At 59.0% G+C, this 13123-nt stretch overlaps 1 protein-coding gene and 1 long non-coding RNA gene across 2 annotated transcripts in view; one reads left to right on the top strand and one right to left on the bottom strand.

The window, feature by feature from the left end:
- The window catches only part of HMCN2 (hemicentin 2), a 162606-nt gene extending 153382 nt beyond the window's left edge, over positions 1–9224 (top strand). Inside the window, exons 88-98 of the mRNA XM_064377021.1 lie at positions 665–802; positions 895–1016; positions 1480–1717; positions 3102–3164; positions 3308–3430; positions 4160–4294; positions 5328–5456; positions 5944–6264; positions 6985–7104; positions 8039–8165; positions 8879–9224. Of these exons, the coding sequence (XP_064233091.1) occupies positions 665–802; positions 895–1016; positions 1480–1717; positions 3102–3164; positions 3308–3430; positions 4160–4294; positions 5328–5456; positions 5944–6264; positions 6985–7104; positions 8039–8165; positions 8879–9224 (1862 nt within the window). The remainder of the gene's footprint in view (positions 1–664; positions 803–894; positions 1017–1479; positions 1718–3101; positions 3165–3307; positions 3431–4159; positions 4295–5327; positions 5457–5943; positions 6265–6984; positions 7105–8038; positions 8166–8878) is intronic.
- A 1342-nt stretch (positions 9225–10566) lies between these two features.
- Positions 10567–13123, bottom strand: LOC105721067 (uncharacterized). The gene is made up of 3 exons (XR_010342420.1): positions 12897–13123; positions 11953–12055; positions 10567–11499 (listed from the first exon to the last, which is right to left on the bottom strand). It is a non-coding gene; the product is annotated as an uncharacterized LOC105721067 (long non-coding RNA).

Genomic DNA, 13123 nt, shown 5'->3' with positions numbered 1-13123 from the left:
CTCTTTTTTCAAATGGTTTGGAACGATCCTCCTCCTCCTGGGCTCATCCAGAAGGGATCTGCAAGTTAGAAAAGTTGGTTGATTTCAACTCAGCAAATTTGTACCAACAGTCAGTGGAGTCCCTGGCTCCGTGGTGACCCAGGCCCTCAATCAGCGTTTGTTGAGCTGAGTTGAATATCAGCAAGGTACACGCATTTCTTCCTTCTTTTTCTCTTTTCGAGACTGCCTCTGGCTTTGTTGCCCAGACTGGAATGCAGTGGTGCAGTGGGTCACAGCTCACTGCAGCCTCAACCTGCCAGGCTCAAGGGATCCTCCTACCTCAGCCTCCCCGGTAGCCGGGACTATAGGCGTATGCCACCACACCTGGCTAATTGTGTAAACATTTTTATTTTTTGTAGAGACAGAGTCTCGCCATGTTACCCAACATTTCCTTGTATAAATTTATTAACTGCACAGCTACTCCAGAAAGTAGATTGTTTGCCTCCACCATTTCCTGGATTCTGGTTAAATAATTGGCATGGCGGTCACAAGGCTGAGTGTAGGCAGTGAGGGAAGGGGCCAAGCTCTCCTGGGGGCAGTGGGGAGCCATGAAGGGCCCTTGAGCAGGAGAGTGGCTGCCCTGAAGATCAGCCCTAACTCAGCGTCCACGCCCTGCCCCACCCAGGGCCTCTGATGCGGGTGCTCGTGGTCACCATCGCCCCCATCTACTGGGCCCTGGCCGGAGAGAGTGGGGAGGCCCTGAACGGCCACTCCCTGACGGGGGGCAGGTTCCGGCAGGAGTCACACGTGGAGTTTGCTACAGGTAAGCAGGGCCTCCCCCAGGTGGGCCAGGTAGGGCTGAAGCAGGAGCCCAGGAGCTCCCTGGTGACTGTGCTGGGCGGGGATGGATTGCAGGGGAGCTGCTCACGATGACCCAGGTGGCCCGGGGCCTGGATCCCGATGGCCTCCTGCTCCTTGACGTGGTGGTCGATGGCGGTGTCCCCGAGAGCCTGGCTGATGCAGATCTGCACGTGCAGGTGGGTCACGCCCTCGGGTGTGCAGACGGGGTGGGTGAGAGAGATGGAGGCGCCCAGCTCTCAACTACCCGTGAGCAGCCAGGCCTACTCTCCCTCCTCCCAGGCCCACAACCACAGGGCTGGGTCACAGTCTGGACTTGAACTTAGGGTAGGGTAAGCAGTTGTAATGGGCTCAAGTGTGAGCCCATGAGGGAATGCTCTGAGCCCTGCGACCCCAGATCAGAGTGTTCTCCTTGTTCCAAAGCAGGAGTCCTGAAGAGAGGCGAGCTGCCCAGCGCAGCCCAGCTGGTTAGAAGAGGCTCTGGGAGGCTCACCCCATCTCCTCCCAAGCCTCCCCAGCCCCTGACTTGGGGTAAGGCTCTCAGGCTGCTTGGGAGCTGAAATTGCCTCCTCCCCTTCCGTCCCTGACCTCTGTCTCCCTCTCCCCCTCCCCTCCTCCTCCTCCCTCCTCTTCCTCCTGCAGGACTTTGAGGAGCGCTATGTGCAGACGGGGCCTGGCCGGCTGTTTGTGGGCTCCACACAGCGCTTCCTCCAGGGCAGCCTCCCCTCGTTCCTGCGTTGCAACCACAGCATCCAGTACGACTCGGCCCGGGGCCCCCAGCCCCAGCTGGTGCAGCACCTTCGGGCCTCGGCTATCAGCTCGGCCTTCGACCCAGAGGCCGAGGCCCTGCGCTTCCAGCTCACGACAGCCCTGCAAGCGGGTGAGGGCCCCCTGCTTTGTCCCACCCCCACCGCCCCAGCTAAAACCTGCCAGGGGCCCAAATTCGCATGGCTGGAAGCCACTCCTGCCCCCAACATCCACTGACCATGGGCCAGAGACTGGGGACTGAGACGGCCCACCTGGCCTGTCCCCACTCCCATCCCTCCTCACAGGGACACAGCTCTCTCAGCCACCCCCGTCCCACCCTCTGGATCCTTTCCCCAGGCCCCAAGGAGAAGGTCCAGCCACCCCAGGCCCCAAGGAGAAGGTCCTGCCACCCCAGGCTGATGCTCAGGGATTGAGTCACCCCACCCTCTTCTCCCGAGGGCACTTGTATGGCGGCCCCACCCAGGGGACCAGGAACCACTGTTGGAACCCCTGGAGAACCAGAGGAACACGCTTTCCATTCTTACCCAGTGAACGCCAAAGATACATGTGTTCACATGATTTGAGGTCCCAACATGTTTTGAACATTGAATAAGCAGTAGTGATAAGAGCACAGCTTTAAGGTCAGGCAGACCCTGGTTCAGATCCCAAGTGCACCACTTTCTGGCTGTGGCATCTTGGGGGCAATGGCTTGTTCCTCCCTGAGCCTCAGAGTTCGCATCTGCACAGTGGGCATGACATGGCCTTCCTTGCAGGGGGTCGCCGTATAGAGGTTGTCTCTAAAACCCTAGCCTGGCCCCTAGTGGCTGCTTCATTAAGGGTGGCTGTCCCTACAACTATTTGGACCAAGCTTGTCCCACCCACGGCCCACGGGCTGCATGCCACCCAGGACAGCTTCAAGTGAGCGCAACACAAATTCGTAAACTTTCTTAAAACGTTAGGAGATGTTTTTGCGATTACTTTTTAGCTCATCAGCTATCCTTAGTGTTAGTGTATTTTACGTGCGGCCCAAGACAATTCTTCTTCCAGCGTGGCCCAGGGAAGCCACAAGACTGATTCAGACGGCCTCGTGACCTTCCCGCCCCCAGAACCCAGCTCCCCGCTCCCCTGCCTTTGTTCTTGCTGCCCGGCTCACGCTGTCCTCTGCCCCTCCTGGCGCTCTCCGTGCATTGCCGCTGGGGTCTCAGGAGTGCCGTGCTGCACGTGTTCACTTCCTGCATTTGATTTTAATGGTCTCCTGGGGCTGCCTGACTCACTGCCCAGCCCCACTGGGAGCCCTTCAGGACACATTTCCTTGACTGGATGCCCTTCGGTCATTGCCTCCAACAGGCCTGGGCAAGAAATGGGCTCGCTGACTCTCTGGCACCATCTTGGCTCTGCCCGGCCAAGCTGGCAGTGGGGCGGGCAGTGGGGAGAGGCTGCGAGCCTGGGCTACAGCCAGCACAGCCATGGGAGAGGACACCCCCATATCCTTAGGGTCTGTTCTCTTTGCCTTGCAGAGGAGAATGAGGTCGGCTGCCCCGAGGGCTTTAAGCTGGACTCCCAGGGAGCTTTTTGTGTGGGTGAGTGCCCCCCCATCCCCCCCGACCCCCTTGGCATGGATATGGGAAGTCTCTCAGCTCGGGATACTGGGATAGATGGGCTCTCCCAGCCAGCTGGCAGGAGGGCCTGGGAGCAGAGACCACCAGACCCCTTCCTGCCCCAGACAGGGACGAGTGCTCGGGAGGCCCCAGCCCCTGCTCCCACTCCTGCCTTAACGCACCCGGCCGCTTCTCCTGCGCCTGCCCAGCTGGCTTTGCCTTGGCCTGGGATGACAGGAACTGCAGAGGTGAGGGGCCCCTGGGAGGAGAGGTGCTCCTCGGACCTGGCCCAGGTGTGCAGAAGGGTTCCCAGGGCCAGGACCCTGGCTGGAGACACAGACCTGCAGGGTGACCCATCCTTGAGGGCATTCAGTGTCAGTCTAGGGGTCCCAATGCCATATCCCCACCAGGCTCCTTCCTGCTGTGGGAGCTGCAGCTGAGCGAGGCCCAGGTATCAGAGGGTGATGGGGAGCCCCAGAGGTCTATGGGCAGTTATCACATGCTCACGGCATTCTGAACCTGAACAGGCCTCGGAAGCTTTCCCAACACTCAGCATCATTTCCAACTGACAGAGACTGGCAAGTGAGTTGTCCCCCTCGGCAATGGTGCTGGATGACAAACTTGACCTTGGGAGATGGTCCTGACGCTGACCCCCAATCTGCGTCCCTGTACTCCCACCGGGAGGGCCTGGTGCCGCTAAGTCTCTGCTGGGCTCCAAGCCGGGTGCCCAAGGGAGCACTGTCTGCAGCCTTGCATCGGAAGCTGCAGGCCTAGGCGCTCGGGTCCCTTGGAGTGGGCCCTGTGTTTTGGGGTGGGAGAAGGGCGATGGAAAGAGCTAGCAGAAGGGGTGGGGACCTTGCTGCCTGTGGCTCCTGGGCCCAGGGACGAAGCCTCTGTGGATAGGCTGGGCCAGGGCCAGGTGGTGAGGAAGGCCTAGGGTGATGTTCACACAGCCGTCTTCCCTGATCTGCCCCTAGATGTGGACGAGTGTGCATGGGATGCTCACCTCTGCCAAGAGGGACAGCGCTGTGTGAACCTGCTGGGATCCTACCGCTGCCTCCCCGACTGTGGGCCTGGCTTCCGGGTGGCTGCTGACGGGGCCGGCTGTGAAGGTGATGGGGCCACCGCGTGCGGCCTGTCCTTACTCCTGGAAACGCAAAGGTTGCCAGTGATCAGTGGATGGGGCTGTGTGTCACTGGGCTTCTGGGTTCCCGGGAAAACTGGGACTCTTGGCAGAAGGAGCACAGCGAGGCTGGTGAGGAAACCTGTGCCGGGCTCTGGACGTCTCAGCCCTACCCTGGCTCCTGGCAGCTTGCCCCTTCTTTGACAGGGGTGTTTTCCTTTCTGGACCTCAGTTCCTTGTCTGCTCGATAAAGAGGGAGCCAGGTCAGGGATGGCGAACACACGCTCCCTCTGCCGTCCGTTCTATTCCCCCCACGAATCAAAGCCCAGCTAGAGGCCACTTCTGAATCCTTCTCATCCCAGCAGCCCCCCAGCCACCATGGAGCAGGTGCAGTCAGCCTTTGAGATGAAACCTAGGTGCCACCCCTGGACGGGTGACCTCAGTGATCCTTCCTGTTCTAGCAGTCTATGGCTGCAGGATCGTGGACCCACTGGCTTCTCTGAGAGACTGTCCGGTGGAGAGGGAAGCATGGTGGAGCCTGACCCCAGAGGATCAGCCATCGCACCTCGTGGCCCCAGAGCCCTCAGAGTGCCCAGCGATTCACCCTGACACCTGTCCTCCCTTCTCACCACGTTTTTAGCTCTTCCCACATACGAGGCTCCCCTCCTCACCACCCCATGAAGAGGTCACATCTTTACCCTCTTTACGGAGGAGGACACTGAGGCTCAGAGAGGGAGCGTTCCTTGCCCAAGGGGTAGAATATGGCAGAACTCAGCAGAACCCAGGACTCTGCCCCCAAAGCCCACCCTTTAAGCCCCTTCCTTTCTTTGGGACCAGGAACCCTCTTGACCTCCAACCTGGTATAACTGGGGAGGTGGCACGAGGGTTGCCATGCAGGTTGGTGGCACTGAAACTGGAGGAGGGGACAGGGAGGAGGCCCAGATATGGAGGCGGATGATCTGTCCCTTCTGGGAAGGGATCTGGGCTAGATCTCAGCCCCTGACCATGCCCCTGCCTCCCAGATGTGGATGAATGCCTGGAGGGGGTGGGCGACTGTCACTACAACCAGCTCTGCGAGAACACCCCAGGCGGTCACCGCTGCAGCTGCCCCAGGGGCTACCGGATGCAGGGCCCCAGCCTGCCCTGCCTAGGTACGGGGATACCCACTCTCTGGCTGGCACCCCCAGCTCAGGGGCCGTAGGTGTCTATGGCGCCCGTGCTGGTGAGTTCCGAGAATAACCAAACAGTAGCTGATGCTGTGTGCTCACTGGGTGCCTGCCCGTGACCAAAACCTCAGCCCAACCCTGTGGGGTCACCTTCCAGGGAATCTCAGGAGGGGGAGGATGGTGGAGGCAATTGGTGGATCTCAGAGAGGCTTAGGAGAGGGCATGGATCTAACTGGGCTGCTGTGGGGCTGACGGGGAGCTGGAGGCTGGGATGATGCTGAGAGCCGTAGGTGGAGTCAGAGAGGAGGCTGGGCTTGGCCCCAGGAGAGGGGCATGCAGTGGCCCATATGCAACATGGGATGGCGTGATTCTAGGGAGTGCCAGCAAGAGAGAAGGCAGGGCCAGGCGATGGCTGCTGGCTGCAGGGAGCCCTGGGCCACCTGTGCACATGCCTGCCCCTGCCCCTCTGCAGATGTCAATGAGTGCCTGCAGCTGCCCAAGGCCTGCGCCTACCAGTGCCGCAACCTCCAGGGCAGCCACCGCTGCCTGTGCCCGCCAGGCCAGACCCTCCTCCGAGACGGCAAGACCTGCACCTCGCTGGAACGGAATGGACAAAATGTCACCGCCGTCAGCCACCGAGGCCCTCCAGCGCCCTGGCTGCGGCCCCGAGCCTCTGTCCCCGGTGGCTCCTATCATGCCTGGCTCTCTCTCCGGCCGGGTCCCGTGGCCCTGAGCAGCATGGGCCGGGCCTGGTGCCCTCCTGGCTTCATCAGGCAGAATGGAGTCTGCACGGGTAAGGCCAGGCCCTGATCACCCGCAGGACACAGCCACTAGGGCACGTTGGGCTCCTGGGGTGGTTATGCACGGGCTACCCACCGAGCTGAGAAACCCAGACCTCCCAGGCAAGCGGGGTGGCTGGTGTGGTGGATGGGGGCTTCTCCCATGCAGGGGGCCTCAGAGCCTTGGCTGTGCTACTGGGCAGGGGGCTTCCGAGATGGGGGGTGGGGCATCTTTTAAACCATTTGGCTTCAGGATGCTTTGCCCGGAGGGAGGGCATCTGAGGCAGGTGGTACCCAGAACCCTCTTTGAGAAACACTCCTCTTAGCAGTCAGGGAGGGAGAGATTCTCAGGGGTGAAGAAGAATGTTCCAGGTAGACATGAGAATGTGATGAGGGACTGCTGGGTAGAGGGGTGGGGGTTGGGAATGGCCCCTGGACCCTGCAGAAAGGAACAAAGAGGCGGCGGCCTGCCCCAGAGCTGACGCCTCAGCATTCCCACCTGGGCTTCTCCCTCTATTCCTTGGCAAGCACGGGGTAGGTAGAGTGGGGCTCCCCGCTCTCACCAAGCCCAGGGACTCCCCCAACCCCTGAACCCGGGCTGGGAGGGGCAGGACAGGGAGGAGCAGGGCAGCGCCACAGCCCAGCAGGTAGGCACGGGCCACCTCGGTGTCTGTGGCTCAGCGCATCTCTCTGCCCCCATCCCCAACCTGCCCCACCCTCCATGCCCGGGCCAGACCTTGATGAGTGCCAGGTGAGGAACCTGTGCCAGCATGCCTGCCGCAACACTGAGGGCAGCTACCAGTGCGTGTGCCCCGCCGGCTACCACCTGCTCCCCAGCGGGAAGAACTGCCAGGGTGAGCCAGGCTCAGGCCGACGCCCAGACACCCTCGGGGTTAAGGAAGGCAGCATGGGACGGGGCATGTGGGCCTCTCACCCACTCTGTTCACTCCAGCCCCTTCACAACCATCCTGTGAGGTGGGGGTGGGGAGGCAGGCTCAGAGGGGTTCCTTGAACACTCCAGGCTCCCACAGCCACAGCAGGGCCCGTGCTTTGAACAGGAGCTCCGAGAGATTACTCCGGCAGCCTCTGAAAGCAGCCCTGCAGGGCCAATCCCAGCTCTACTGTGTGTCCATGGGAAACTCACTTCACCTCTCAGCCTCTGGCCTCCTGATTAAATGGGGCTAGCACAGTCCCCCTCAAATAGCGGGGATGAGAACTGTGGCAGTTGGGCACAGGGCGCACAGCTGCTGCTGATGGTATCGTAAGGGGCTCTAACTCCCAAGCCGGGCTCGGTTTCCCTGGTGTACCCCGGGCTGGGGCCAGGCATGTTGCTTCCTCCGCCTTAAAGAACAGGGACCTGCCCTGCCTGACTCCATCCCTCATGCTGCCATGGAGGTCAGGGAACATCCTCTGAGAAGGGCGGGGCGTCCACTGAGGGAGACAGGGTTGGGGCTTTGCCCGTGGGCAGTGGGCACTCTGGGTCTTCAGGCAAAGCAGCCACCCAGGGAAAGCCGCATCTCTCCCAGGCCCTCCTACCCAGCACTTGCTCAGGAGCTCCCCATGGTGCCCACCTACATGGCCTGGAAAGCCCTGGCCCCCAGGGGGCTGAGAAGGTGCTGGGGGCCTCCAGGCTGGGTAGTCATGGGTCAGACTGGCTGGGGACAGGAGGAGAAGGGCTGCTCACCTCACTGGTCCCCCAAAGGTCCTTCTCCCCACGTACTCCCCGCTTGTCCTTCCTCCTCCTTTTCACCTCCCTCCCCCGCTTCACACCCCCCCCCCCCCATCCAGACATCAATGAGTGCGAGGAGGAGGGCATCGAGTGTGGACCCGGCCAGATGTGCTTCAACACCCGAGGCAGCTACCAGTGTGTGGACACACCCTGTCCTGCCACCTACCGGCAGGGCCCCAGCCCCGGGTAAGGGCTGAGTTGGCAAGGCCTTGTGCCCTGGGGAAAAGCACATTTTTTCAGTCACTCAGGGTGCAGGCTGGCCCCGTCACTGTCACTCCCCACACAAGTGATGCAGGCAGGAGCGCCCGGGGCCCTGGGGGCAGGGAGAGGCCGGAGTGGGGGAGAACGGGGACATAGGAGCACACACATCAAACCCCAGACACAGGCACACCATGCGCACAGACACACAACCCAGGACAAGACTCAGACACACCAGCACCAAACCATCCCCACCACGCCAGTCACGTCACGGCGGCCACGGACACTCAGTAACATGCACAGAGACATGGGGACCTTAGGGGTAGCAGCTGCTGCCCTGGGAGGGTCTCTCCTGGTGGGCGACCTGCTCCGGGCCTTACAGCTCGAGAAACCTAGGCTGGGGTTGGAAGCGGGTGCACGTGCTGCCCTGTGCCTGCTGGGTGCCCTGGGGCATGGCCCTGGAGAGTCCCCCGGAGGGACCCTGAAAGAGCAAGCCTCTGGCCTCTCCGGCCTCAGTTTGTCGATGTCTACAACGGGCCGGCGGGGGTGCCCGCAGAGAAGGCGTGTGGGGCGCTGCAGGGGAAGCACTGGCAGCGCGCGGGCGGAACCGCAGCGCTGGCGGGAGGTCGGGTCTACGCGGCCCGCCGCGCTCCGACGGCAACCCCGGTCCGCCCGTCTGCCTGTGTCTGTGCCGCCCGCAGGACGTGCTTCCGGCGCTGCTCGCAGGACTGCAGCTCGGGCGGCCCCTCCACGCTGCAGTACCGGCTGCTGCCGCTGCCCCTGGGAGTGCGCGCCCACCACGACGTGGCCCGCCTGGCCGCCTTCTCCGAGGCCGGCGTCCCCGCCAACCGCACCGAGCTCAGCGTGCTGGAGCCCGACCCGCGCAGCCCCTTCGCGCTGCGCCCGCTGCGCGCGGGCCACGGCGCCGTCTACACCCGCCGTGCGCTCACCCGCGCCGGCCTCTACCGGCTCACCGTGCGCGCCGCGGCGCCGCGCCACCAAAGCGTCTTCATCCTGCTCATCGCCGTGTCCCCCTACCCCTACTGAATGGGGGAGGGCATCGGCGCCCGCCCAGGCGTGACCCCCGAGGAGGGGTCGGGGAGGAGCCCTGGTCCACGCCACCTGCTGTGGCAAGCGTAGCGTCATCCTCTCCTGCCCCGTGCGTCAGCGAGACCTTGGGTCAACACGACCCTGCACGCAGCCTTGATCCCTGGCAGCGAGGATCTGAGCTTGCAGAGGTAGGCGTCCAGGGCGGCCCCTGGGTGGCCAGGCCAGCAGACAGGGCCCGGGGAAGCCTCCAGGCCCTCATCCGCCCCTCCATGGGAGCGGGACAGGGACACAGGGCACCTGGACGCCCAGGAGAGGGGACAAACCCCGCTTTGGGGGCAGCACCTGTCGCCCGACCACACCTGGTGGTGTCATTCTGAACCTTGTTACAATATAAAAACGATTGTTTTTTAACCAACTAGGTTTCTTTTGTCTAATTATTTTGCTTTGTAGGGAAGGGTTTTGGCTGGGAAGGAGACCACGCCTTCTGTTCTGATCCAGGAGCACTGCAGTTGGAGTCCACCAGCCTCCTCTTCTTAGCAGTAGGGCTGCCTCAGCCACCTCCTGGCCTCAGTTTCCTCATCCATCAAATATTGCAATAGGGCCCTCCCTTCCCCCATAGGGCTGTGGGGACAACTAAATGAGGAGTAAATGTGTTACACAGACAGCAATAGGCAGTGGCAAAAAAATAATTCTTACTATTTTTGTAAAAATAATCCCGGCAGTAACGAGAGATTCAGAAAAGGAAATAAAGATGGAGACACGAGAGTAGAATTTACAGCACGGGTCCAGGGGACCAAGGCAAGCCTGGGATCCGCGTTGGCCCCGAGCTCTGGGCTCCAAACACTTTTATTATGTGCACCATCTCATTGATCTTATGGGCGTGGAAGGGGAGGGTGAAGGGGTAGGTAAGATAGTGGGGGGAGCACTTGAGATCCTCTAAGACATGCTAAGCTAGTGCTCTGAGTTTATCACCGGTAGTTCTCAGGGTGGAGCTGCATCAGAAGTATAGATGATGAGCAACTGGTCTGACCACACCCACTGCATCAGGGGGCTTTTATATCTCCAGCATCGGACACAGAGAGCAATTAAAATCACTCCATACTGAGAACCTAGGCAGAGCCTGAGGCTTTCGGTGATCTCTGCACTGCAAGGCTTTTCTCCTTGCCAGCTCCCATCTGCAAAGACCCTCCCGGATCTTGTGATCAGAAGTCGCCTCCCTTCTCAGAGATCTTTGCACAAGCCCTCTTTACGAGGCCCTCATGCAGTCTCCGTGTTGAGAAGCGTTCGTGGGACCAGAGCAGTATTGACCCACGCCTGGCCTTTATATTAATTCTTAATGTTTTATTGTACATATGTAAGGCATACAACATGATGCTTTGATACACATAATGAAATGGTTACTATAGTCAAACTAATTAATATATCCATTTGGGATTTTGGGTGAGCTTGAAAAAAAAATCCATCATCTCGTGTATGCTTGTTTTTGTGGCAAGAACACCTAAAATCTCCCTTAGCAAAATCCCAATGTGATATTATTATTTTGAGACAGGATCTCCCTCTGTCACCCAGGCTAGAGTGCAGTGGCATGATCTCAGCTCACCTCAACTTCTGCCTCCCAGGCTCGAGCAATCCTCCCACCTCAGCCTCCTGAGTAGCCAGGACCACAGGCATGCACCACCACGCCTGGCTAATTTTTTTTTTTTTTTTTTTTGAGATGGAGTTTTGCTCTTGTTGCCCAGTCTAGAGTACAATGGCACGATCACCGAAACCTCTGCCTCCTGGGTTCAAGAGAGTGGCTGAGATTACAGGCATGTACCACCACGCCCAGCTAATTTTGTATTTTTGGTAGAGACAGGGTTTCTCCATGTTGGCCAGGCTGGTCTTGAACTCCTGATCTCAGGTGATCTGCCCACCTTGGCCTCTCAAAGTGCTGGGATTCTAGGCGTGAGCCACCATGCCCAGCCTAATTTTTGTATTTTTAGTAGAGACAGGGTTTCACCATGTTGGCCAGGCTGGTCTCGAACTCCTGACCTCAAGCGGTCCACTCGACTAGGTCTCCCAAAGTGCTGGGATTAGATGTGAGCCCCCCTGGGGTAGTTTTTAATAGGCTGTCAGGGCAGTCCTCACTGAGCATCTGGCTCCTGAGAAGAGACCTGAAGAAGGTGCAGAAGTTACATGTCCATCGCCATAGAGGACAAGGGCGTTCCTGAAGAGGGGACAGCAGGGAGTCAGGGCCGTCAAGCAGGAGGGTCCAGCCGGGAGGCTGGGGAGGCTGGAGATGAATGAGGTGGGAGAAACAGAAAAGGGAGACTGGATCAGAAAGGTTGAGGGGGTGGGGCGGATCCTGTGGGGTCTTTGGGCCAGTGTAGGTGAAGCAGGAGCGGCCGCAAGAAACAGACCTCTGGAACACCGAACCGGGAAGGAAGGGGTGATTTATTCGGCCGGGAGCAAGGTGGCATAGTTGCCTAACAGCCAAGCTCGTCCGTCAAAGGAAACCTCTGCCTTTATACAGGCTCACAACTCTAGATATTACATGTGACAGGGCCTTGGGTTTACAGTTTTAGGAAGTACATGTGAGGAGGTCCTGATTGATGAAGTACCCGTGGGGGTTTGACAAGATTGAATGGGAACCATACAGGGCATTTCTCCATATTGCCCCCACCCTTAAGATCGCCTGAGATTTTAACGGTAGGGGGGGTTAATCTTTAACCTCCAGGCCACTGACCTCATGCCTGCTATGTCTCAGCTTTTACGTTCTCCTTCTTTGAGACAAGAGACAGGAAAGAGGAGTTTCTTTCCTCATAGGGACTTTGGCTTCGATGAGTGAGCTGGGGAGAGACAAGACTAAATGTGGGTCTAGGTGTGGTGGTGCACGCCTTTAGTCCCGGCTACCCGGGAAGCTGAGGCGGGAGGATCGCTTGAGTACAGAGTTTGGGGCTATGGTGAGCTATGATTTGGCCACTGCACTCCAGCCTGGGTGAGACAGCGAGACCTCATCTCTAAAGGAAATGTTTTTTTAAAAAGTCATTGCATGTCTGCGTGTTGGCCTACCTCCAGGTTCTGGGTCTCGGGAGGCGTGCAGGTGAAGCGGAGCTTGGCAGAAGCCCAGGCTGCTGCTGCTCCTCCTCCCGCCCCTGCCCTTCTCCCCCGGCCGGCAGCTACTCCTGTCTGGGTGGCCTCTTTGTTGCCAGCTGCCCCCAACACAGCCTCTGGGAGAGAGGGGTTTTTTTTTTATAAGGTTGTGAAGAAAAGAGTTCCTCTCTCCCTGTTCCTCCTACTCAGTGTGACATGGTCATCTCCCCATAAGTGTCCCCTCCCTCTCATCTGGGCAACAAGAAAGTTGTCTTGAGTTATTTCCTCTTAGGGGTGAACGACAATCAGGCTGTCTAAAACAAGCCATCCTGGGTACACAGAGAAGGAATCACTGTGTCCATTTTACAGAGAAAGGGGAGGTACAGGGAGGGGACATGCTCCAGTCACTTGACTAAGGTGTGACTGGTTAGCAGCCAAATGGGGACTCTTGATTCCCACCTAACAGCCCCAACAGAACCTCCAGGGTGCTTCTTCCTGCAGGTTTCCTTTAAACCAGTCTGCAAAGTTTTTCTGTTAGGGGCAAGAGTAGTTACTTTGTGCTTTGCGGGACATTCCTACTCTGTCAAAACGACTTACCTTTGCCGTTGCAGTGCAGAAGCAGGCCCGGAGAACTCGTGAACAGATGGGCACGGCTGTGTTCCAATAAAACTTTATTTGTGGTCACTTACATTTCAAGTTCATGATCATTTCCATGTGTCATGAAATATTCTTCTTTTGATGTTTTTCAACCATTTACAAATGCAAAAGTCATTCTTAGTTTGCATGCAGGCTTTACAAAACCAAGTTCAGACCAGAGTTTGCTG

The sequence above is a fragment of the Aotus nancymaae genome, unplaced genomic scaffold, assembly GCF_030222135.1.
Source record: "Aotus nancymaae isolate 86718 unplaced genomic scaffold, 86718_ANA_hifiasm-v0.15.2.pri h1tg000003l, whole genome shotgun sequence".
Taxonomy (NCBI): domain Eukaryota; kingdom Metazoa; phylum Chordata; class Mammalia; order Primates; family Aotidae; genus Aotus; species Aotus nancymaae.
The sequence above is the reverse complement of the archived record's forward strand: the minus strand, read 5'-3'. Positions and strand labels throughout refer to the sequence as shown.